This window comes from Aquila chrysaetos, chromosome 13, assembly GCF_900496995.4.
Source record: "Aquila chrysaetos chrysaetos chromosome 13, bAquChr1.4, whole genome shotgun sequence".
Lineage (NCBI taxonomy): Eukaryota > Metazoa > Chordata > Aves > Accipitriformes > Accipitridae > Aquila > Aquila chrysaetos.
The window spans coordinates 17,487,254-17,510,435 of record NC_044016.1 but is presented as its reverse complement, the minus strand read 5'-3'; the positions used below and the strand labels follow the sequence as shown (position 1 = coordinate 17,510,435).

The 23,182-nt window shown below is 41.4% G+C and overlaps 1 protein-coding gene across 8 annotated transcripts in view; it reads right to left on the bottom strand.

Moving 5' to 3' along the window:
- Positions 1–23,182, bottom strand: part of TTC7A (tetratricopeptide repeat domain 7A) — a 185,641-nt gene that overhangs the window by 85,574 nt on the left and 76,885 nt on the right. For all 8 annotated transcript variants that reach the window (XM_030036155.1, XM_030036156.1, XM_030036158.2 and 5 more), the window contains 2 exons: positions 20,238–20,310; positions 12,601–12,761 (listed from right to left, as the gene is read on the bottom strand). In XM_030036155.1, coding sequence (XP_029892015.1) covers positions 12,601–12,761; positions 20,238–20,310 — 234 coding nt within the window. The remainder of the gene's footprint in view (positions 1–12,600; positions 12,762–20,237; positions 20,311–23,182) is intronic.

The following is a 23,182-nucleotide window of genomic DNA, read 5'->3' as shown; positions in this document are numbered from 1 at the left end:
AGAATTCCCAGATTGAGTGCGCATATTGCTATACCTTATAAAATGAGACACTGGCTCTGCCATGTGCAGGGGCCAATTAGATGAGATCAGAAGTGGATATTGCCATATCTAAAATACAGTTTTTGCATCAGAAGTTTGAAGAAGATCTAGGTGGAGAAATGATCAAAGCCTAAATTAATACCTGATGCACATCCGATGAAAAAAACCACATTGCAGGGATTAGGTATGTTCTCAGCTGGTTAAGGCATCTGAAGAAGTTATTTCATTCTTTTAAGACCAGTTTGACATCCAGAACATCAAAAATCTGTACTGGAATTCTCTACATGCTTTCCAATGTTACTATCACAGCTAATGAGCTGAATAAAATACCCCTGGCAGCAGCTTATTCAGATACTGTCCTTCACAATATCATCATAGGGCTTAAATAATGAACTAACATTGCCAAAGTTTAATAAGTGTTTGTTTCTACATCTGCCAAAAATTTAACTGAAAGGGTATGTCTCAAGTCAAGCTTGCTCTGCTCTCTTCCTTTCTGTATACATCAGTCAATACATTTTAAAACAATGAAGGTTTGATTCAAATGTGTTTTGCCTCTGTGAAACTTTTTAAAAAAACTGTAAGAAATGTAATGGGGCTTTGCTCAAAAGCAGTCTTACATAAGTGGGACAAAATATGGCTACCAGAAGTAAGAAATACACACTGTCTGGGACAGCACTGAGAGACGAGAAATAACACCAAAGACCATAGTCTTTCAGATCCAAGTTTTCCTGGCCTGCAAAGCCACAGATAGTGCACCCTCCCTCCTCCCCCCCGACTTGGACATTATTACCCTGCAGGATCTCCCTTCCTCTTCCCCACAGACATTTTGCACAGGACTATGCCCCTGCTATGCAAACCCTTGACATTTGCAGGTGGCCGGGGAAGCAGCAGGCAATTGCTAGTTGCCACTGAGAAAGAGGCAACATAATCCCAGAATTGCTGGTAAAGCAGGCTTTAACCCCTATTATATTTGAAAATCATCTGGTGTGAAGGCTCCAAAGAGTGCGCATATATAAATTTTTTTTTTTCTTTTTTAAAGTGGACTTGAAAAATAAAATCTTTTTCCAGTTGGCATTTCCAAACTGACAATGTGCAGCCTCTTGATTAAGATGTGACATAGTTTATACCCCGGCAACAAAGGAGACTCCACACATTTCCATCTGCTTTAACACTAGAGCAATAAATGAGAAAATGTACCATCCAGTTTAGTTACAGAAGAATGTTTTTGATTTAAAGATAATTTAGTATATGCCTAGATGCAATTGTATAAGAAAAAGCGTTAATTAACACAAGCACTTCGGATGCAAAAAAACCCCCTCCAAATAATAAACTCCAATAACACCGTGCACAGCTCTGAACAAGTCTTTCTACAGAACAGCACTATAGCACCAGCTCAGAAAGGCAAGAGGAAGTCTCTGCGCTCTCCCTCTCAGGAGCCATTCCTTCTGGAGGCGTAGGAAAAGCACAGATTAAAGCAACCCCAGGTAGATTCCCCCCCCCCCGCCCCCAGCTGGCTGGCAGTGGCATGAACTACCCCAAACGGAACACTGGCCCCATGCCACTTACCAGTGCCTTCCTGAGGTCCACATTACCGGTAGCTTTGTTTTAACCCAGTACGTGGAACATGTAAGGCTTGGGGGACTGCTCTGTGCATTAGCACGTGCTTGGTTTGTGCAGGCCAGGAAAATCTCTGACCTGTTACTCTCAGAGTCTCTGTCTGCTACCTAGTGTTAGTTACCACCGATGCTTTGCCCACCTTGCTGGCTGGCAGTTGCTGCAGCTTGATACATTCAGGCTAGTCGAGGCCTGGCTGAAGACCTGCTGCACAGTTCAAGGCAGCCCACGGGGTCCAGAAGGCTCAAGAGTGCGAGCACAAACAGCTGGGCAGTTCATCCACACAGATCCGTATCTCTATGGAGACTCTTGTCAGCAGCAGCCCAAGGAGCTGGGCTGAAGGTGGCCCAGCCACGTCCCTGCGAGGAGCAGCCCGGGCAGGGTGGACATACCCTTTGCAACTGGTGCTCCCTTTAATGCACCACCTGTTTCTTGCTCCTGGTGAGGACGGTCTAGCAGCCAGCATCTATTGGTTCTGCATCCTTATTTGGCAGGGAGTGCCACCCCTCCTGGTGGGGCCACAGCCGCTGGCACGTGCACCTGGGGGTGGGCAGATGCCACACATTCCTCAAGTGCCATTTTTGTACTTTTGCATCATGGCAGCCTCTTCAAGCACTTCTGCTGCAATGGTCTGGGGAGGGCTAGAGAAGACTCTAAAGATGATCTTCACACCTGTATTGTATCCCTTCATTTCATGTTGAGTTATGTCATTCCTACTTTGCTATATTGCACACTTAAACATTACTGAAATTTATTAAGCCAAGCAAAAGATTTTCTTCCTCCTCCCCCCGCCCCAACACAGCAAATGCCTAATTTTTGAAGAGTCAGACAAAATGACTGGTTGCTGAAACTCGTGGGGTGGGAGCCATGGCTTCCTCCTTGTAAGAGACTGAATTGTTATCTTGAACCATTTGCCTCAAAGATTGTTAGGTGTGAGGGACTGGGCTGTCATCAAGGAACTGTGAACTGCTCATCTTGAGCCCTTTGTCTCTAAGATGGCCAGTTTAAGCAGGACACTCCTCTGTCCATAAGGACGATTACCAGGCCATTGAGGCATCCAGGGGAGGAAACTGGGCTGGAGCTGATAAGATACTGGTTCCTGGTGTAGATCACGTGAAGGTCGTGAAGGTCGTGTGATAAATGAAACCTGCAGCGCATGACATCATCGAAATATGCCCTATAAAAACCCACAGAGACAAGCTGTGGGAGGGCTTTTCTTCCTCACCAAAGAATTGAAGATTGAGGACCGACGGGACGCCGCTGGATCCGTGGTGGTGACCATCCTTGCAACTCTATCCCGACAGCTTGCTTAATTTCTACCTCTTCTTCCATTCTATCCTATCGCCACCATTTTCCACTATTGATACTTTTGATAATAAAAATTCTTTTGACTATACGGCATTTGACCTCGTTTGTGTCTTAATCTTGCTCTTGGGATCATATCGAAACCTTCCCCAACATTGGATCGGGACACTCCTTCACTCAGCAGCACAGCTCCTTGCAGCAACCTTGCCCACTGGCCATGTCTCCTGTTCATTAGACGGACTCCAGTGGCATGCTATATTCTCAGCTGGGTTCAGAGCCCCACTGTGCTACATACTCTACCAACAACAGAAAGACACTGACCTTGTCCTGAGAAAATACAAGAAAAACTACAGAATAACCTCAAGTCATCACAAGTGCTCAAGACGGTAGATGCAAATAGCCAGATTCCAGGGGAAAAAAAAAAAAAAGGCCAGGAGTCTTTTCACTATGAATTTCAGTGCAACTGCTTACTGGTATGATCTTCATTTGAGGTGCTAGTTATCAGCCTCCTGCCACTTTTCCAGCTGATAGAGACATATGGAGTAGAGGTCACTGCATTAATTTCCTAACCTGCTAGATCTCCAGCAGTTCACATTTGCAGCCACAGCCCTCAGAAACACAGTTCGATGTCATACTTACATAGGTGTAAGTTGAATTTTCTGTTGGTATATGTAGGAAGAACTCTGCTAATGACTGCGACACTTGATTAGACCATTTAGCTCTCCATCTTCATGTTCACCCTTCCTTCTAAAATACAGTCTTATAACAAACTTAATGCTGCTATATACATAGCAGAAAGCTTCAAGCCAAGGTAAAAATGAAAAAAGGAAAGAGTAAAATGATTCATATTATCTGTTTTGTGTTGTAAAAATGTTAGCATATTGAGAAATATGTCTGGACATTTTTAAAGACATGTTGATAACACAGAACTTCTACATTACAGTCTCTCTCAATTATAACATCTCCATTCATCATTCTCTGTCCTTTACTAACAGAGACTAATATATTAAGTAACATGAATACTGACTAATATCAAATATTATGACATACTTGGTTCTGCAGCCATTAATGACAATGGCAACAGAAGTAGACTTAGCATCTAAGATGCAATTATTACCACTGCTTCTCACAGAGTGAAGAGCAAGGCCTGTTTTCAGCAGGCAAAACCCACGTTCGTGGCTGAAAAACTACTACACTCGGTTCCCATTCCCTGGTGAGTTCTTCGGAAAGTCTGAATATATTCCCCTCCCTCTTCTTTTTCAAGAAGAAAATAATAAAAATCAAAACATTTTGTGCTCTTCTCGTTATATAAATAAATACTCCTATAATCTTAGAGTAGAAGTTGCTCAAGTCTGAAATTTCCAGCTGGAAATGAAAAAAACCAACCCTTTCATTGAGTGATCAGAGAATTATACTCATCTGAGAGACAACATGGCTTGACCACACTGCAAACTTCTCAGAAAGTCGTTTACTGCACTGAAAAACAATTTGCTAACCATAACATCCACGCCTCTCTGTATTTCAGGACCTGTGTTTTCCAGCAATGACTATCATCAGAAATTCTCAATGAATGCTAATAATAAAGATGATATTCTTCATTCTGAAAAATAAATTCCCAATCAAAAAATAAGACTCTTCATCATCCTTGCATTTGAGGCTTTTTAAAGGTCTCAGAAAATCCAGGAATGCCTCTCAAGGAAAAAAAAAAAAAAACCACGAAAGTATCTTCCTCTACTCCTTTGGTGATGAGCTTCTGAGAGCCTCAGGAAACAATTTCAGATTATTGGATCTGTCTGTTTGACAGCAGACCTTCCACAGCCTTCACCTTCACTAGATGTACAAAGATGAAAAATAGCCAAGCAGGGCATTTTGTTTCCTCCTTTATCCATATAATGGAAGAGCCTTGAAGGAGTTCAGTTCACAAAGGTTCCAACAACCATGTTTTCCAGCAAAACTGATGACTGAAGCTGCTAATAAATAGTAGCAGTCCCCCTGTATATGTGTGTAGCCCCACAGCAGGAAGGGAAAGTTTAGAGCTAAGCTTCCCACACCACCACCACCTCTCCCCCTTGGTTCTCTTCTTAATTTCCAGGCAGCAAGCATGCCTCAGGTCCTCCTTCTGATCTCCATGACCCAGGTCTACCTTTGGAGTTCACAAAACTGCCTGGCGGAAACAGGGATCCCAATCACCAAGTCCCTTCTCACCTTGAATAACCCCTACACACATACTACAGCTAAACTCCAGCCTGGGGAGTACCTACTGGCAACTTGACTCTGCTGCCCAGATAATACGCACATGTTATTTTTCAATATATTCTGGCATTCAGTGTAGACAGTCAGGGCTCCTGAACACTTCCTTTGAATATAAAGCAGAACAAACTGCAGCCGTTCAAAAGAAAATAGCACTTAGCAGGGAGAAAAGTGTGTGTTGGGGGGACTAACTTACTGATATGGCAAATACATACAATGCACTGAAGTGAGCCAGCAGGAACCAAAAAGCATGCATTTCTCCATCCAGGTGAGAAAGTACTGGCAAGAAGTTAATTGCATAAGATAAATGCAAGTAGAGGAATATAAAATTGACATTTTGCTGTTTCAAAAAGCAGCTGTGCTGAACAGTCAGAGTTTATTCCATTCAGGCCTGACCCATCAAAGAAACAAATTTTAAAGATCAACAGGTAACTTAGTTATTACTACCTCAAGTGATTTGCAGGTTTCATTTTCCTCTGGCTTATCAGTATCACTAAACTTTAAATGTCATGTCAAAAACAAGCTAGCAGCCCCAACAAACACACAGCAGGAATCTACAGGAAAACCCACAAAATCTGAGCTTGAAGTCTCAAACACAAAGTAACTGACATTCCCTTATGGAACTTCCTGCTTTTACATAAATAAATTGCTCTGAAGTACAGAACCTGCAGGTGGTAACTATCTCATCTCAAATCAGCCATGCTATTCCTGCATTTTGGAATCTATTCTTAAATTTCTGAACTGAAGCCTATGCATTTGCAGAACTTGTTACCTCTCCAATGCCAAAACCAGCATCTAGAAGCACTGCTGCTCACTATAAAGGTCTTAAATGGAGGCAACGGCCATTTACTCAGGTGGTAGGAAAAAAAGTTATCATGAAATAAAATTGATTTTTCATCTGGAGAAAAGACTTGAACAATTGCTGCTAAGGTTGGAAAACCGCATAGCTGTTCCTTCTTTTCATACCATACTAAAAAAGTAAGTCTGCAGTAGGTTTCCTCTCTAAGCTCTGTTTAACTCCTTTTATTCATATCCTGAACCTTGTGCTATGAGGGAATGGAATTCTCCCCAGGTACCACTGAATCCATCCATATAATTTTAAGACGAATTGATATGTACACTAACACAAATCCATTCCTGGTACAAACAGACATGAACCAGCTACGGGGATATTTCTTCCCGCTGCATTAAGATGGTAGATAGAAGGCTACCATGCTCATCTGGTGAATTTTTGTCTTAGATCAGACTCTCATCCTTAGAAAGGGGTGCATGTATCTGTTTGAACCTGCCAAAATGCCAATCTGATCTTGGATACCATAACTCAAGAATTCATTCTATTTCCTCATCATATAGGTCAAAAAAAAGAAAAGAAAAAAAAAAAACTTAAAAGCGTGGAAATAAATCCAAACCAGAAAAAAACCCTTAGATTTCAATTTCTAAAATTTTTTTAGCTTTATGTATCTGTCTTATCATTAGTAAGAGTCAGGAGACTAGCTTAAAGCTTTCCCTTCATATTATTTGGCATACAAATAACTCAATATCATTACCAGTGCTACAGAGTATAGTCCAGATTATTGCAATATATCACCAAGGTTTTTTTTAGGTTAATTTTGTAAAAAAACCCAAGGGATCATAACATGCCAACAAAAGCAAACATTCATGGTTACTATAGCAAAAAACCCAGCTCAACCCTTCTAACTCCACATAATACATCTCTTTTTAAGTGAATCACAGAAGCCTTATTAATAGATGGTTTGTATTCTTGTAGCACAGTACTGTCATATCACCCAGGTACATACTTCCATTTTTTATTACTTTGTATTATTGTCTGGGGCATCAATACAGAGACAAAAACATTTGTGGGTTACTCTCACCAGCCAGGGTACGAACACACCACTACAAGAAGTCAACTTAGAAAAGCTCCACCCTTAAGTTTTAAATATCCTGTTTATAAAAGTTATCTAGCATGATCAAATGCTACAGTCAAAATATTAATTTATCCCTGCTTTAGATCTCAGATCTTGCACCCTTGAGGAATTAAAACAATATTCTGAGGATTTTAACAAGCTCTTTTATCACCATGTCTGCTCACAAGATGTACCAGGCCTCCTTGCCTCTTGCCTAATGATGAACTGGAATCATATGAACAGGCTGATCTGATTCTCTAAAGCCATACTTCTAAAGCTAAGTGAGGTCACCACCACTTTTGTGAGAAAAGTGGTAAAACCACTCTACAGCATACACAATCGTATTACCTGGGGGTTGGGAGGCAGGGGTGCGAGGTACAATTATCTTAGCATAACTGTAATATAGACTAGGCATAACACAAAGGTTTGCAAACCATCGACTGAGAGACAACTGACTCCTTATTCCCCATGAAGATTACAGGCAAGAAGACAGTTCTATTTTATGGCTGTCGGCAATATTGCAGGACTCTACTAGTGCCCATAAAGATATTGCTCAAAGCCAGCATGAGTTGCTTACTTTCAACATACAAGAAATAGCCTGACAAGTAATAGAAAAAGAATTCAAACCAGAAATGCCAGTTTAATCACGCATTTTGAGATCCTGATTTTACATTGGGGTTTTTTTTGTAGCAAGTGGAAGCACCTGGTAAATGACATTGCTTATATACCACAGAATAGCTCTCCCCACAGTAAGTCTGACCAGACTATGATAAACAAATCTTGCCAGATGATAACTTCACATGTCCGTAACGAAATTAATGTAGTAGTGATGAAGTCAAGGACATTTGCTATCAGTAAACCACTTCTAATCTAGAAAAGGATTTCGTATTTATTACAGGGCTAGCTGTAGCAAAAAAAACCCCTTTCTGCTAAAACACCACCAACACAACACACACAATTCCCCATGCAAAATTTACTTCCTTTTTTATTCACAGTCTCCAAGATACACATTTCATATTTCTTGGCCTTCTAAGCTTTTTTGCACTACATTTACAGTAATTACTTTTCTGATAGCAAATATCTGGGTAGAACAAAAGCATCTGCATTTGACAGCTACATTGCTCCAAAACACCAACCCACCTGCTTCTTTTCGGGTCTTTACGTGTAGAATAGCAGTGCTTTTCTGTTATTTCTCTTTAAAACTAGTTTTGAGACTCTGAAAGCAACAGAATAATGACTTATAGTTTAGGAAGAGAAGGAATATTAGCAGCACTTAAGAGAGTTATGACTTCCTGTGCCACATACAGAACTGCTACAGATACAAAGATGTGATCATTTAAAAAAAACATTCACCATCACATTGGGCAGCAATTAGAAGTTGTTGTATCTTATGCCAGAAGAATGTATTGTTCTAACTTAATGGGGAGCTGTCCAGGAGACAAAAAACAAGCTGGCAATCAACAGGATAGGCTTTGATAAGCAGTCTGTGAGCAATTATAAAGCAATAGAGTATCCATAAAATTGATATCCTATTTCCAACCTCAGGCTAGGTACAGACCTTAATTTTTTTCCAATGCTGAGAGCTAACCAATTAGAACTAAAAGATGACCAGAGACCAAAACAGTCTCTGGAATAGTGGATGAGTCAGGACAAAGTCAATTTTACACAAGCAAAACAGCAAAGAAGAAGTATTACCAGCTGAAGATAAAGGACCATGTCAGACAGGCTCTGTGGTGGGTTCTGCAGGCTGCCAGACCTATGGGACTTCTGCATGGAACACTGTGAGGTGTGAACACAGACTTTGAAAAGGGAAATACTTTCTTTCTAAATAAATAATGCATTATTTTAAGAAGATCACGTGGAGAGCAAGAGGAGGGGTGCTCACTAATATTATTTCTTCCACGTAAAAGATCTATCCCTGAGACAAGCCTGCGGAGGTAATCACAGCCAGTCCCAGGTACAACACTGCCCAAAAGGCTGACCTTTGGGTTGGAAAAAAATTGAAGGAATCCATCTTAAGAAAGGCTTATGATCGGTACCATTGACCTAGAGGGGAGATACCTGATGCTATCAGGAGTCTTCTCTCTCAAATGTGCTGGAGATAGTGCTTTGAAATATATACCAAAACCAAGTGTTGCTACTGCATTCATTAACGTCTTTTAAAAGCATACCAACATTGACAAGATGTAAAAACACGAAGTTTTATCCTGGGCAGTCTGCCTCCATAGGAGTCAGCGATTTTTCAGGTGATACCTCCTATGTAAAGGTCGCTATTATTTCTATCTTTTCTAGTTATGGCAAGGCAGTGTATTTCTTCTGGTGCACTTCCATCTTGCAATATGCCCAACATAGATAGCTCTCATTCTTCCTCTATCCAATCTTAGTCTGTCATTGCTTGACAGTGCATCAAGTGCTCAAATTCAGTCATTCGCTGACTGTAGCGTAATGCATTCATTACTATATGCTGCCTTTCAAGCAGAAGTGATCTTTCCAAGTTCATTTTTCTAAACAATTTGTGCTTTTTCAACATTCTTCTCCAACAGCTCGATCCAAAATATTCCCGTTCATCTCTCTCTGTATTCAGTGTCTAGCTTTTGTATCCCTCCTCCCTATGCACCATACCAACCACTGAAATGCGAAGTAAATGTTTAAGTTTAAACACTCCAACAAGGGACACTTGAGACACATTTCGGTCAGTATTATAGGGTTCATGCCAAAGGATGTTGTGTGTTAGCTGAGCAGTGCAGCATATTTTTTCCAACTGCTTCAGCCACGAACCAACTACATGACATCCTGAACGATCACTTCTTTAAAATATATAATGAAAGAATTTAATATGAAAATAAAAAAGCAGGAACAAACTCATCTTAATTACATACAGTCAGAGAGCAACTAAACAGTACGAGATGTCTGTAGCTTGGGCCAGCTAAGACTTAATTTTTTATGTATTATACTTTCTTTTGTTTAGGATATACATCCAGGTAATACTTACAGTTTTTGCCATCTACAGAGCCCTAAGGTCCCTTAATGCAGCATTCGTCTTCTTTTTTTGATACATGCCATCAAACTATGCTTCCAATAAGAGTTGTCATTAGGAGGGGAGCCCCCAGGCACCACATTACACAGCTGCCTGGTTCATATCAATGTGAATTGGGAAAAACATTCAACCACTTTTAAATACAGCTTTAAAATCATGCAGTTGAACTTGCCTATACTATTTACATGAAGTATCCTGTAGTCATTCCACGCAGTAGTAAAATTTACTACAATTTTTCTATAAGGCAATAACAACTGGAGATACACAATAGCATCAGGTCTTTCTCCCTTCAAAGAGGCTTTACAAAGCAGTAAAGCCCTCCTAGCATAAACTATACTTTAGACCTCTAGAAAGTCTGGAATAGTTTCAGATTTGGTACAAACTATAGATGTATTCTGTTACTCTTCTTGTTTTCCCCCCTCATTGGATTCCTGTTCTTTTTCTTCAGAAATGCTTTTTAAAAAAAAAAAAATTATTTTTTAATGTCTTGCAACTCTTGATACTTTTTCACCATTCCCTCACTCATGAGTTATTTGCTATCTGGTTTAGAGAAAGACCCACACTGAGACAGGCTACTAATAGCAGCAGACGCAAGAAGCCAGCCTCTACTCCTGCATCCCTTTGTATGTGTTAATGAGTCTCACTGCCAACTGTGTTACGTACCACAGTGCACGCAGGGAGCAAAGAGGGGTTATTCCAAGAGCACACACTCCAGAAAGCCTGTGTCTAGGAGTAAGCATGAACCTGTAGCTTTCACTACCAATATTAATCGTTTCTATCAGAAACGATCTATTCTGCTACTCCTTACCAGGTCTTTCTGGACATGAAGATTGGCGCTGATAGAAGCATAGGAGATAATATTCTTTTCTGCTTTGGGGAAATCAGATTACCAGACAGCACAAAGGAACCTACTCAGGAGCCCTCCAAGCTACTTTGCACACCATGTTTTCTTTGTTTTGTCCTCCCCTGAAACATAAATTACCTGTAAGTGCTGGAGGAAAGATCCAGGACTTGATGGACCAGTTGGTTGATCTGAGATGTCAAATGCTCTGTTCCTCACATAAACAACCAGTTTCTTTTTCTTCTTCCTCTGCCACCTCTGTCTTATCTATCTTTGAGTGTTTGCAGTCCTCAATGAATATCTGACCTTTGACTGTACAACATGATTTTTTTTACTATGCTTATTACTTTCAAACCACAGAACACAATGTAGCAGCCACTGGAGTTTTTCCTGTTTCAATCATCCCATGTTCACACTCTGAAGAGATGTTGGCATCATTTTAAGAGCTTTTCCATTACTAATTTTCACTTCGTTCTCAAAGATGTGCACTGATGGTCTTAGCTCCTTACATACACAAAGTAACTAACCTCAAAACCACAGACAGCAGAGCTATTTTGAATGGCAACATGCAACTTACAATGAAAAGCATATGCTGATACAGCATCACAGTTATAAAAGATCCTAAAGCATTCAAGCTCACGTTTGGATAGCCTCCATCTCACTTGTGACCTCCCTTTGCTTTGGTTTAGACAATGTCCCACTCAGCTGCTGGACTACACCTCCGGAGGCTGCTCCCTCTCTCCAGTGAGAAAGCAGGCTGCCTAAAGACAATGCTGCATGGGTTTAAACCTTCAGTTAAATACAGGCAGTTCTGAATGGAAGTTGGTCTTCCAGCAATGCAATAGGATTTTCTGCAGTTTGGCTGAGAAACTCAGCTAGTATGCAATCACCAGAAAGTGTTACCGTAGTTTTAATTTTTGCACAGAACAGACAAATTCATTGTTTTGAAAGGTCATGACAGTAAATCGCAAGGAATTCAATTTATCACCCTTGGATGGATGGAGGACTGAGTCAAACATAGAACAGTGGAAACCTCTGGCTCCAAGAAGTCTGTGCTGGTTCAAACCTGCTCTTAGGCAGCCAAATCATCCTTTCAGCTATACTTTATTACAACTTATGATTTTCAACTGCTTTTTTTCCCCAGCTGTGCTATTGCAGCAAATTGTGTCATACATGAGCATCAAAAGTGTGGTGAATACATGAAGAATTTGTTTGTCTTTAACCAGGAAGTTTACCAAATATAAAATTATTTGTGATACAGACAGACATCATCATAGCTGTCTCACACATTTCTCCACATGTTAAGTGACTTATGAAAAAAGTACAAGAAGATATATGGGAGAAAACACCATCAGCACAATACAGAAAGACAAATCTGGAAAAGCAAACAAGCACAAGGATTAGTTTTAAAAACAGAAAGACCATGAAGATGGAAAATCAAAAGAGTACCCTGAGCCTCACATGTTCTGGCTTCACAGTACACCCAGGAGGAGAGTGACGCACCAGTAGCACACCTGATTTAACAGGCTCCTTGTGTATGACTGAGAACAGAGGTAGTGAGCAGATCATTCCTGACTGCATGTATCACATCATGCAATAACTCTTACCTAAAGCTTTCTGGGTGTTCAACAACAGCCATGTTGATAACATCCAGTGCATGCTGATAGTGCTTCTGAGCTGAAAAAAGGAGGGCCAGTAGATGAAGTGAATTCAAGTCATCTTTGCACAGCTGCAGTGCTTCTTGAAGATGTTCTATAGCATCAGAAATCTGGAACGACATGGGGTAGAAATAAAAAGAGAACACATTTCTCCTTCAGTCCTACATTATATCCCAAAGGTAAGAACAAATACAGTCATTAGAAATTCTGAAACAATTCTACTTAGGCACCTATGAGAAAGACTTCTACCATCTGAAAAGTTTGCAAAAATTAACAGACTGTACTGCTTGAAAAAAACAACCACATTCTAGAGAAAGCAGTCTGCAGCATTACAAAATCACTGCTTATAAACAGGAGAAACCGACCTGATCCAATCAACCCACTCTTAACTTTGGCATGGTGCTTCTATGCTGTAAACAAATTCACTAGAGACCCAATTCTCAAGTCCATCTTCTAGGATAAGTGGCTGGCTCTTCACCTGGGGGAGAGCATTACACATCTCTGCTGCACTTTGTCTCTTGTGATGGCTGTGCAAGGCCTTTCATGATTTAGATAAAGAACATAAAAATTAAGTTTGAATGCTCAAGAGTAAAACAGTCAAGATTCAAAATGCTGTCAGAAAAAGAAGTATCTTTGCAAGCAGCAATGTAAAGAGCAGTCCTGACACTCACAGCAGTAGCATGTCATTAAAATCAAGTCTCACTTGGCAGAAAACTTAACACCTATAATGAATGCAAGTGTATCACACGCTCTTTGTGATCCAATACCCTATTTTAGGCTCTCTGTTCAAAAGGGAACTTTTTAGTAGATTTTCTTTCCTTTGGCTTCCAGTAAGTTTTATATGGAGGATTTTCTTTAAGATTTTCTAGTGTCTGAAATTACTGTTACTTAAATTATTTCAGATCAGTGTTTGGTTCTGGAAGCCTGCAGAAAACAAAACAGAGAAATGTATAAATTTCTTTTCCTCATATATACCTTCCCTCTCCTTCCCTTAAGGGATGGAGAACACAGTTCCTTCTTTCCTACTATGAGAACCTCCCATCTAGCAAAGCTCTGCAAACATTCTCCTGCCTTGGCATACCACCAGTGTCAAATTCCCAGCACCTCCACAGATCACTCAGGAAAACAGGTAGCGTATAACTAAGGAAAGCAATAGTTACACTGCCTGCAGTTACAACAGAGGTTGCTGATGGTCTAGATCCCAGGTATACTTCTGGGAGCGCGGTACATATTCTGTTCATGGGACAACTTCACCCTAATGTCCAAGTGACATTTCACTCTCACTGTGCATACATAAGCCAAAGGACTTAACTACTCTATTACTGGTGACTCCATGCAAGTCTGGAGATCAGTGCCACTGCTCCACAGACATAACACCAAATTGGCATCTGGCCCACAGCTTCAAAATTGCTGAATGTCCTGGCTTCAATTCAGGTTGGGATATATGACTGAGTGCTCAGCTTTAATGAATTACTGCTTGTCAGTGGAGCTACTTTAACCACATGTGTTGTTACAGCCTACTGCAAAGGTAAACACATTGGCTTAAATCACCAATGTTCCCTCAGCAGCTTACTAGGACACATTTTCTTACGATGTAAAAACACTAGCAATGACAAGACAACTTAGAACCAGGACAACAGGCATGAGACTGTGGTGTGCCCAGCTCTGCCTGTCCACAAAGTTCTTCAGTAGATATACCAGAGGTATATGAATTTGACTTGCTAAAACAAAGGGCTCGGTATTGGGGCAAGTTCTGTTTAATATCTTAACCAATGATCTGGATGAGGGGATCGAGTGCACCCTCAGCAAGTTTGCAGACGATACCAAGTTGGGAGGCAGGGTTGATCTGCTTGAGGGTAGGAAGGCTTTACAGAGAGATCTGGACAGGCTGGATCGATGAGCCGAGGCCAATTGTATGAAGTTCAACAAGGCCAAGTGCCAGGTCCTGCACTTCGGTCACAGCAACCCCATGCAGCGCTACAGGCTTGGGGAAGAGTGGCTGGAAAGCTGCCCAGCAGAGAAAGACCTGGGGGTGCTGGTTGACAGCCAGCTGAATATGAGCCAGCAGTGTGCCCAGGTGGCCAAGAAGGCCAACGGCATCCTGGCCTGCATCAGAAATAGTGTGGCCAGCAGGAGCAGGGAGGTGATTGTTCCCCTGTACTCAGCACTGGTGAGGCCGCACCTCGAGTACTGTGTTCAGTTTTGGGCCCCTCACTACAGGAAAGACATTGAGTTGCTGGAGCGTGTCCAGAGAAGGGCAACCAAGTTGGTGAGGGGCCTGGAGCACAGGTCTTATGAGGAGTGGCTGAGGGAGCTGGGGCTGTTTAGCCTGGAGAAGAGGAGGCTGAGGGGAGACCTTATCACTTCTACAACTACCTGAAAGGAGGTTGTAGTGAGGTGGGTGCTGGTCTCTTCTGTCAAGTGGCTGGAGATAGGAAAGGAAATGGTCTCGCGTTGCGGCAAGGGAGGTTTAGGTTGGATATTAGGAAAAATTTCTTTACTGAAAGGGTTGTCAGGCATTGGAACAGGCTTCCCAGGGAAGTGGTTGAGTCACCATCCCTGGAGGTATTCAAAAAGCGAGTGGACAGGGTACTTCAGGACATGGTTTAGTGGGCATGGTTGATGGTTGGACTTGATGACCTTGAAGGTCTTTTCCAACCTAAATGATTCTATGATTCTATGAAAGCAGCTTCAAGACTCTTCTTGCACTCGGGACCAAAGACACCTCTTATTTTTTTCTATTCCTCTGTCTCAGACCTGTAGAAGTAGTCATAAAGAATTCCAAGTTTGGGGAAAAATAAGTTAATTAGGAGAAAAAGAAAAACTGTAAACCAAACAACTGGAGGGGGCTTTGAGCAGGGATTGAACTGGGTGATCTCCAGAGGACCCCTCCAAACTCTACTATTCTATGATTCTATTCAAAGACTTGGGAAGGTAATCCTAATTTGCTAGTATGAATCAGAAAAAGAATAATACTTCCAACTAGTGTCCTTACTGAGGGACTTCAAAATTGTAAGGATACTTGAACTTACTTGCACGTGAACATGCAAACTAAGCCACAGAGACTTTGCTTTACCCATGCAAATGTCTGACGATCACACAACTGCAAGTTCACACCCCTAACAAATGCCAGCTATCAAAGCAGCTCTCTGACTCTGTTGCAACATACACAAAATAAAGCAGCACAGAAGTCAGTTGTGGTCACTCCTGCAAACCTGTGCCTGCTGAACAGGCAGTCACATACTGTTGCAATAGACATAATCTAAAATAATTTCTGCCTGTTCTGTAGCATAGGGCTTGCAAAGGTTACATATCATTTCAGTGCTTCCTTCTAGCACCATCAGCATCACAGGCAATGGCTGTTTTTTGGAAGTTAATCATGCTTCCCTGACACCTGATGGTTTAACTTGAGCCCCAAAAGATTCCTTAGTGCTGTAACACCCTTAGTAGCCTGCAAAGTACTACTGCATAATTACAGTGGACAAAACACAGATAAGAAAAAATAACCTTTAATAATAGGGGGAGACTCTGTTCCTTTATGGGAAGCATTATACAAAACAACAACCTGCAACAGACCAGATGCAATGAAATAAAAACTAAATTTCTAGAACAATAAAAGCAAGATACTTGGCAGAAGTCAACACAAACTTCTTTTGAAAAGCAGAGATCTTCAATCTATTGACAGATGCCACAGCTTATTTATTTAAGTAGCTATATAATATGAGAAAGATGGAAGCTGGCAGCCCAGATGGCACCCTGAAACTTCAGGGCTGTATCAGAGGTAGGCTGCCAGTTTAAATTCCCTACAAGTGCTGTGCTTTAAAGTAATCTTATTTCAGCTGGACTGCAAGTCCAAGTGGGGCCTGCAATTAGAAGAGGTTAACCTTCTCTGATTCATCTTTCTGTTAAAGAATATACCACACATGTTCTGCATGGCGCACAGGTATATTCAGATCACACTGACTGGGAAACAAAGATACTGCAGTAAGCCAGAAACAGCATTTTGCAGCACTACCAAAATAATGCCTCACTATGGATTGTTTAGGCTGCCTCTTATATAATAGGATTTATTTCAATAATGCTATATGCTTCCTTAAAAACAATGCTGGGATGTTACAATTTTAAGTATAAAAAAGAAAACAGTGCGAGTGTTAAAAATAATTCCCAACAGTAGAATGCACTTTCATATTTAGAATAGTAAATGAAACAGGATCTCATAAAAGGAGTTTTCAGGCCTTATAATTTCACATCAGTTGTGAGTTACAGTTAATTAACCATTAAAACTATCCTCTCCATTTCTTTTTATAGCACGGGGATTATAGAAAGGAGAAAACTTTATTGACTGGCAAGAGCTTCCATTGAAAACAGACTTGCTACAGTCCACCAGAACTTCAGGAAAGCAGGTGCAGACATATCTGTGAGTTAAGTTATTACTTAATTCTTACTACAAGCTGGTTTTGATCACCAGAAAAATCTAGGCCAGGACCTAGACAGAAAAGCAGCATGTTGCTGTTCAACAGAGGAGGCACACACAGACCAGAACTACCCACATCCAGCAGTTGCTGAAAGAAGCACCTCTCAATACCTAGTAAAACAGAGCTCCCCTCCTGAGGCAAAGACAAGACAGCAGTCTCACCTTCTTGAAACCAGGATAAAAACTGTGGAGAAAACAGCTGAAATATTTTCTCTGGTGTCTTAACTGATATCTATCTTATTTTTACACCCAGACACTCTGGAAGGTGGTAGGTGTTTTTCAGATATTGCCACTTGAAACTTCAGGTCTGTTGGCAGCCCCCAGATGAAACTGGTAAGTGAGACCTTTAATTCTCAGCTGCTGGCCCCTGGCTGTCTTTCCCTTCCTATTTTCATGCAAAGAAAGGTCACATCGAATCAAGTATTAAAATGGTACGAAACGCCTATATGTGTTTATATATATCTGACACCAATTTACATGGCATTCAAGGTCCAAAACACCACCACCCCCCAAAACAAGAAGGGAACTAGCACTTAAAATTAACAAAAGCACTGACTCTCTAGTCATTTCCATAGAAACTAGCCTGCTAAAAACTAAGGCAAAGCATTAAAATCAGTGAGCTTTAAAATGTTCATTTTACCTTGTTTTTGCTGATCCAAATGCTGTTACCACAGAAACAGGAGAAGCAGCCAAACCAACCGCTGGGATTTGGGAATTACAAGTCTCATTTGTCGATCAGCTCGGCCAGCTGCCAGACAGGCGCTGCAGGTGGAGATAACCACCATGGCAAATACTGACCTTGGGCTCGTGACACTTCAACTTTGGGGGAAAACCAGATTGAGACCCTCCTTACAGAAGAAGGTATTCTACTCTGTATTTTGCTGAAAAATCCACCCTAAAATGCTGTGGGGCTGACCTAGACCCTTCAGAAGTCACTGGATCCTCCCCATGACTCCAGTGGTCTTTAAGACACAGAGCCACACACATAGACACAAGCACGAGGCACATCATAATCATCATCATCATCTTTCAATTTGGTTGCTGGTAGTTTTCAACTGCCAACTCTGTGAAAATCTTTTATAACAATTCCTCTTTTGTCACGTCCTCATCGTGTGTCAGAAGGAAGCTTATGCTATTCCATTTCCCCTTTCCCTTGCCCAGTGCTGACAGAGACAAGTGCTATTGGAAATATTTTACAGAGTCTTCCAAGAAAATGAATTGCTCCAACTTTGCTTGGCACTGTACCAGTCAGCTGCCTCTCTTGCTTTGTTCCATGAAAACACTCTCTTATTTATGCAAGCTGATAGCTAGATTTTTCAGTGTTGGATAAGGTAATCTCATTTATTGACCTTGACTATGGAAACACAAAGGCCTATTTGTTGAGAATAACATTCAGGTATTATATTATCACCTACTGTGTAAGAATGGCCTGATTTGTTGGTACTGTAGCATCGCCTGACGAAAGCCCTAACTGTGATGTTCAATAGTTAATGCAATCTGTCAAAAAAAGGTATCATTTATCTTTCAGTTAATCAGGACAAGAATATATTACTTTAAATAATTATGTTTATCATTAAGTAAACTGGCAAAAGAAGAGCAGGATATTTTACAGCAGTCTAAAAATAAAGATGTCTCAGGTATCTCCTCTCTCTCCAAACATGCATTAAAGACTTATTCTCACTAGATGGAGAAGAGCAGGAACAGCATTGCAGAGGTCAGGCTGACACTATGTAACACATTTAGATCACACATCTATGGTAGCAGGGGTGCCTGGCAGAACATCAAGGATGAAAATATACAGGTGAGGTAGACAAAAGAGAAAGTGAACATGAGGACAAGAGACTGAATGGAAAGAACAGGAGGGAAGGGAAATGACGAGACATATGAAATGACAGTGTAAGGACAGGCTACAACTGGAAAAAAAGAAAGGGTAATGAGTTAAAAATGCAGTGGACCAATAACAGTGAGAACAACAAAGAACCAATGACCACAAAAATCTTGACTTTATTTTTAAGGCTAGCAGCTGAAAAGGTGTAATGCTTTTACTCATGGCAAGAAGCAGAAGAGGCAGCACATCAGACAACCTCCCTAAGAGGCAAAAGCTATGACAGAAAGAAGGGTAGCTGGATACTTTTTAATGAAAGACCCTGAGCAAACCGCATCATAAAGCAGCCAGTAGGCAGATGAGAAAGTTAAATAAGCCATTTTAATTATCATTTCTTATTGCAGGCTTCCTTACAACACACTGCTCTCATTATGAAAGGGTTACAAAGTGACATTATCAAGAGTGTGGTCTCTTGGAACAATTAGTTTAACCTCGTGAACACACAGCTCTCCTAATTAGCTCAGGAAAGTACAAAGTATCCAACTGTTTGACTCTGTAGTGTAGGCTAAGGAGAGAAAACTGCAGCAGGCAGAAAGCCTGTCAAAGAAGGAAACTGTGACAATGAAATTTCAAATCTAGCTAGTGAAGCATTTAAAAAATAGGGGCTGCTCCAATAAAGTCTTTGGCTTTTAAACAGAAGGGACAGAAAAATAAAGCACAGCCCAAATGTTTTTTCTGAAAGGCAGTGCAGTGTACTTTCTGATCAGCTTAATTTTTATGAGTTAACACCTGCAGCAGCATTCAAATGACAACTAATCCCACTCACTGCAGAGCTCCAGCACCCATCAAAGCCTAACGCTGAATGTGCCCAAGTATGGAATAAACCAATCCCCAGCACAGAGAGTGTGTGATCTGGTGTGATACAGAACCAGACAGTAATGAGACAGCCTTTGGAGGGGCCTACAGCAGGACACAGAATGATACGCAGGGAACAGGAATAAACACACCTCGCTCACCCCACACGGACAAAGTTGCTCCAAGTGGGAACAGCACTGCTTAGGAGTTAGAGCTGAATGCATGCCCTAGGCAAGGTTGTTCCATGTGCTATAGAATTACTATTTCAAAAATAATAATATAAAACATCTTACACGAACATATTCTGATGGATTGTTATCAATTACAATGTAGGAAGGAAGGGACCCTGTTTAGCAAGTCTGAGTCTTGTTCAATTGGCCTGTCCTTCTCCCACTCGCTCATGACTCAGTGGTTGCCAATTATTGCACATACCTGTCTGACAAGAGCCAGCTGCAGTGACAGGTAGAGGATGATTTGGTGATCTTCCGGGGCCAAGTCACGTGCTCTTTAAGGATGACCACACAATACAAAAAGAAAAGTGACTGTTAGATTGTACTTTGCAGAACTCCTTTGGTATGAGTTGCACACAAGCACAGAACAAAACCCAGTCCTCTCCTACAGAAAACTAGTAACTAGTCCAGTAACAGGGGAGCACACCAAAACTAGACAAGAAGCAGCTCACTGCTGGCCTGGCTAAGCCAGGCTCACAGGAAACAAGTATGAGAAACACAACTGCCAGGATGTTATACAACTTACATGCTCCTTCATTAAATGTCACTTAGTGTTTTGGAACTTGGGTAACGAATATAGAGAAAATAGTTCTTAACTCATGACAAACCCATTAAAGCATTATTTTAAGTAATTTAGGTGAGGGAGATAGTTGTCCAACTTGTTCCTATATTGCTGCATTTTGAACAATAGGAGAGGGTTAGGTTAGCACTGAAAAAGTAATTGTTTCTGCTGTAATTGTGATTATGAGCATGTAGAGAGCTACAGATCAGGAGCCTGTGACGTAAACTGGTGCTCAAACACACAAAACATCCTCCACCCTGCAGCTTCTAGGCTAATCGTTGACAGTAGACTCCTAATTTGGAAAGGGAAGACACTGAGGGAGGAATGAGGATTTGGTGGCAGGAGCTGAACCTGGACCAAAACCAAGGCCCTCACTCCTCAGGCTTGGACCTCTTAAATATTACCTTCTAGTCCACAGCAGGCAACAGCGTGCACTGCAGTGATCCCTTGGCTAGTGAAGGCTGCAGTGTCTCCAGAACTAGATGTGGAGGCCCTTCACGCAGGCTTGTGCAAGGCAGGGAACAGGGATGGACAACCAGGGCACAACTGTCCTCTCAGACTATGCTAGGCATTAAACTGCAGTCTGAGCTTGCTAGCCTGTGGAGAAGCCATTAACCAAGGCAACGTGAAGATAGTGTTTTGGGGACCTAACCTAGGAGCAACGTGGGGCACTGGCTCATGCCACACTGGCAGCCCAGCCCAGGGACCAGTGGATTATCCCCTTGCTGACCCACAGCACTCACTCCTAGCTCTGTGGCACAGGTAAGTCATTTCACATGGGAGATATGGGGAAAGGGAAGGTCCCTCGTTGCCAACTGATGTTCCCGACCTCTTTCTGGTCTGCATTCCAGGACAGCAGGGAAGCCTCCACCTGCATTGCCCTGCCCAAAGTGAGCATGATTAACATCCTTATGAGGGAGAAACAGGCTGACAAGGCTGGTGGTTAAAAACCCTGCCAAAACTATTCATTTGCTAATAATAAACAAACAAACAAACAAACAAAAATCAAATAATTACTTTAGGAAACAAACCACACACCATTTTAATGGCAGCCACCTCTTAAATGCCATCTTGGCCCTTGAGCAAGAAGCTGTTGGAGTTGACTTTTATAACTAATGGCTCTAGAACAAATTAATTTAATATGGACTGAATGTGTCCTGTAACTCTGCAAATCAAGGTAGCACTCAAGGATTCTGAAGCAATGCCAAAGACATCACGGTGCCATTAGTACAGGCAAGTCACTAATTCCTCCCCCCACTTTAAAAAACAAAAACAAAACAAAAAACCCAACAACTAAACCAAAACAAACACCCCCCCCCCCCCCCCCCCCCCCAACCAAACAACAACAACAAGACTCCACAAGATAGAACCCAGCTTTGCCCTAAGCTGCTGGAGCAGGGTGAGCTGCCTCTTCAGCAAGCAGCTCCTGTGAAACCTCCAGTAGCCTCTCCAACAATAAACAACAGGGGAAAGTTCACATGGATGTATGGGAGAAGATATTAATGGTGGTTTTGGAAAGAAACAAAGGGTTGTTAGTTTACTGCTCAGTTTCCTCAAAAGGTATTAGAAAAATATTTGATCCAATCTTCCAGCTGAAAAGGCCACTTACAAAGATGGCTACAGGCCAAACCATGATTTGGTTTGAGGCTGAGAGATCATACATGTACTTTCAAAACAGGTGAAAAACAAGGAAGAGAAAAAAAAGAAACCAAACTCGGGCATTTAGGAAGATACTAGTTAACCAGCTCACTACCACAACATCCCTGTTGGCTTAAGTTTGAGTAACTAATGCTGGGCTAGAAGCTTGTCTGCTTCCTAGCTAGAGTTAAGATACCATGAAAACAAGCCACAGCCAGTGGGAAAGGTCGAAGTATAAAAATAAATGCAGTTTAAAAGCACTGCAATTACATCAAAATTAGGCAGAAGTAAAAGTATTACATTGGGTCCAGGAACTAGCGTGACTTAAAGTATACTCCTGATCTAAAAAGTGACTGAATAAATGGCTTTTTAAAATTTTATCTTTCAGATCTCCATAGGGTAAATATCCAGAATTACATCTGTGGTTTCAGCTTACTACATGCTCTTGCAACCGCTGCAAAACCAGTGCAAGACAAACATGCTGGACTCCATGCTCAGTGTCAGAAAAACAGCTAAGATCCAGTAACATGTTCAACTGGTATACCTGTACTTTGAGATACCAGAGATCTCAAATTTTCTTCACTTTTGTAATGTATTTATGACCACACCAAACCCAGAATTAGATACTTCAGCCCAAGACTTAGACCATATAAGCTTCCATTTAGTTGCCATCTAAAGTCTGTAGGCACCTACATTTACAATGTTAACTGCCCAAGCACCACCTAGTGTATTTTGGGTGGTGTAACTTGGTTGTGACAGGGTCAGGAAGCTCACACCTCACATCTCTACCACAACAGAACTGACAAAAAAGGTTTTCAACCCAAGCAGTTTTACTTGAGGTAACTGTAGCTGCAGAGGAGTTTAATTCACAGATACTTTCAGGGCAGAGCCATTGGATCAGACTCTCGCACAAAATACAGTGGTGAAGAACAGGTGAGTGGTGACTG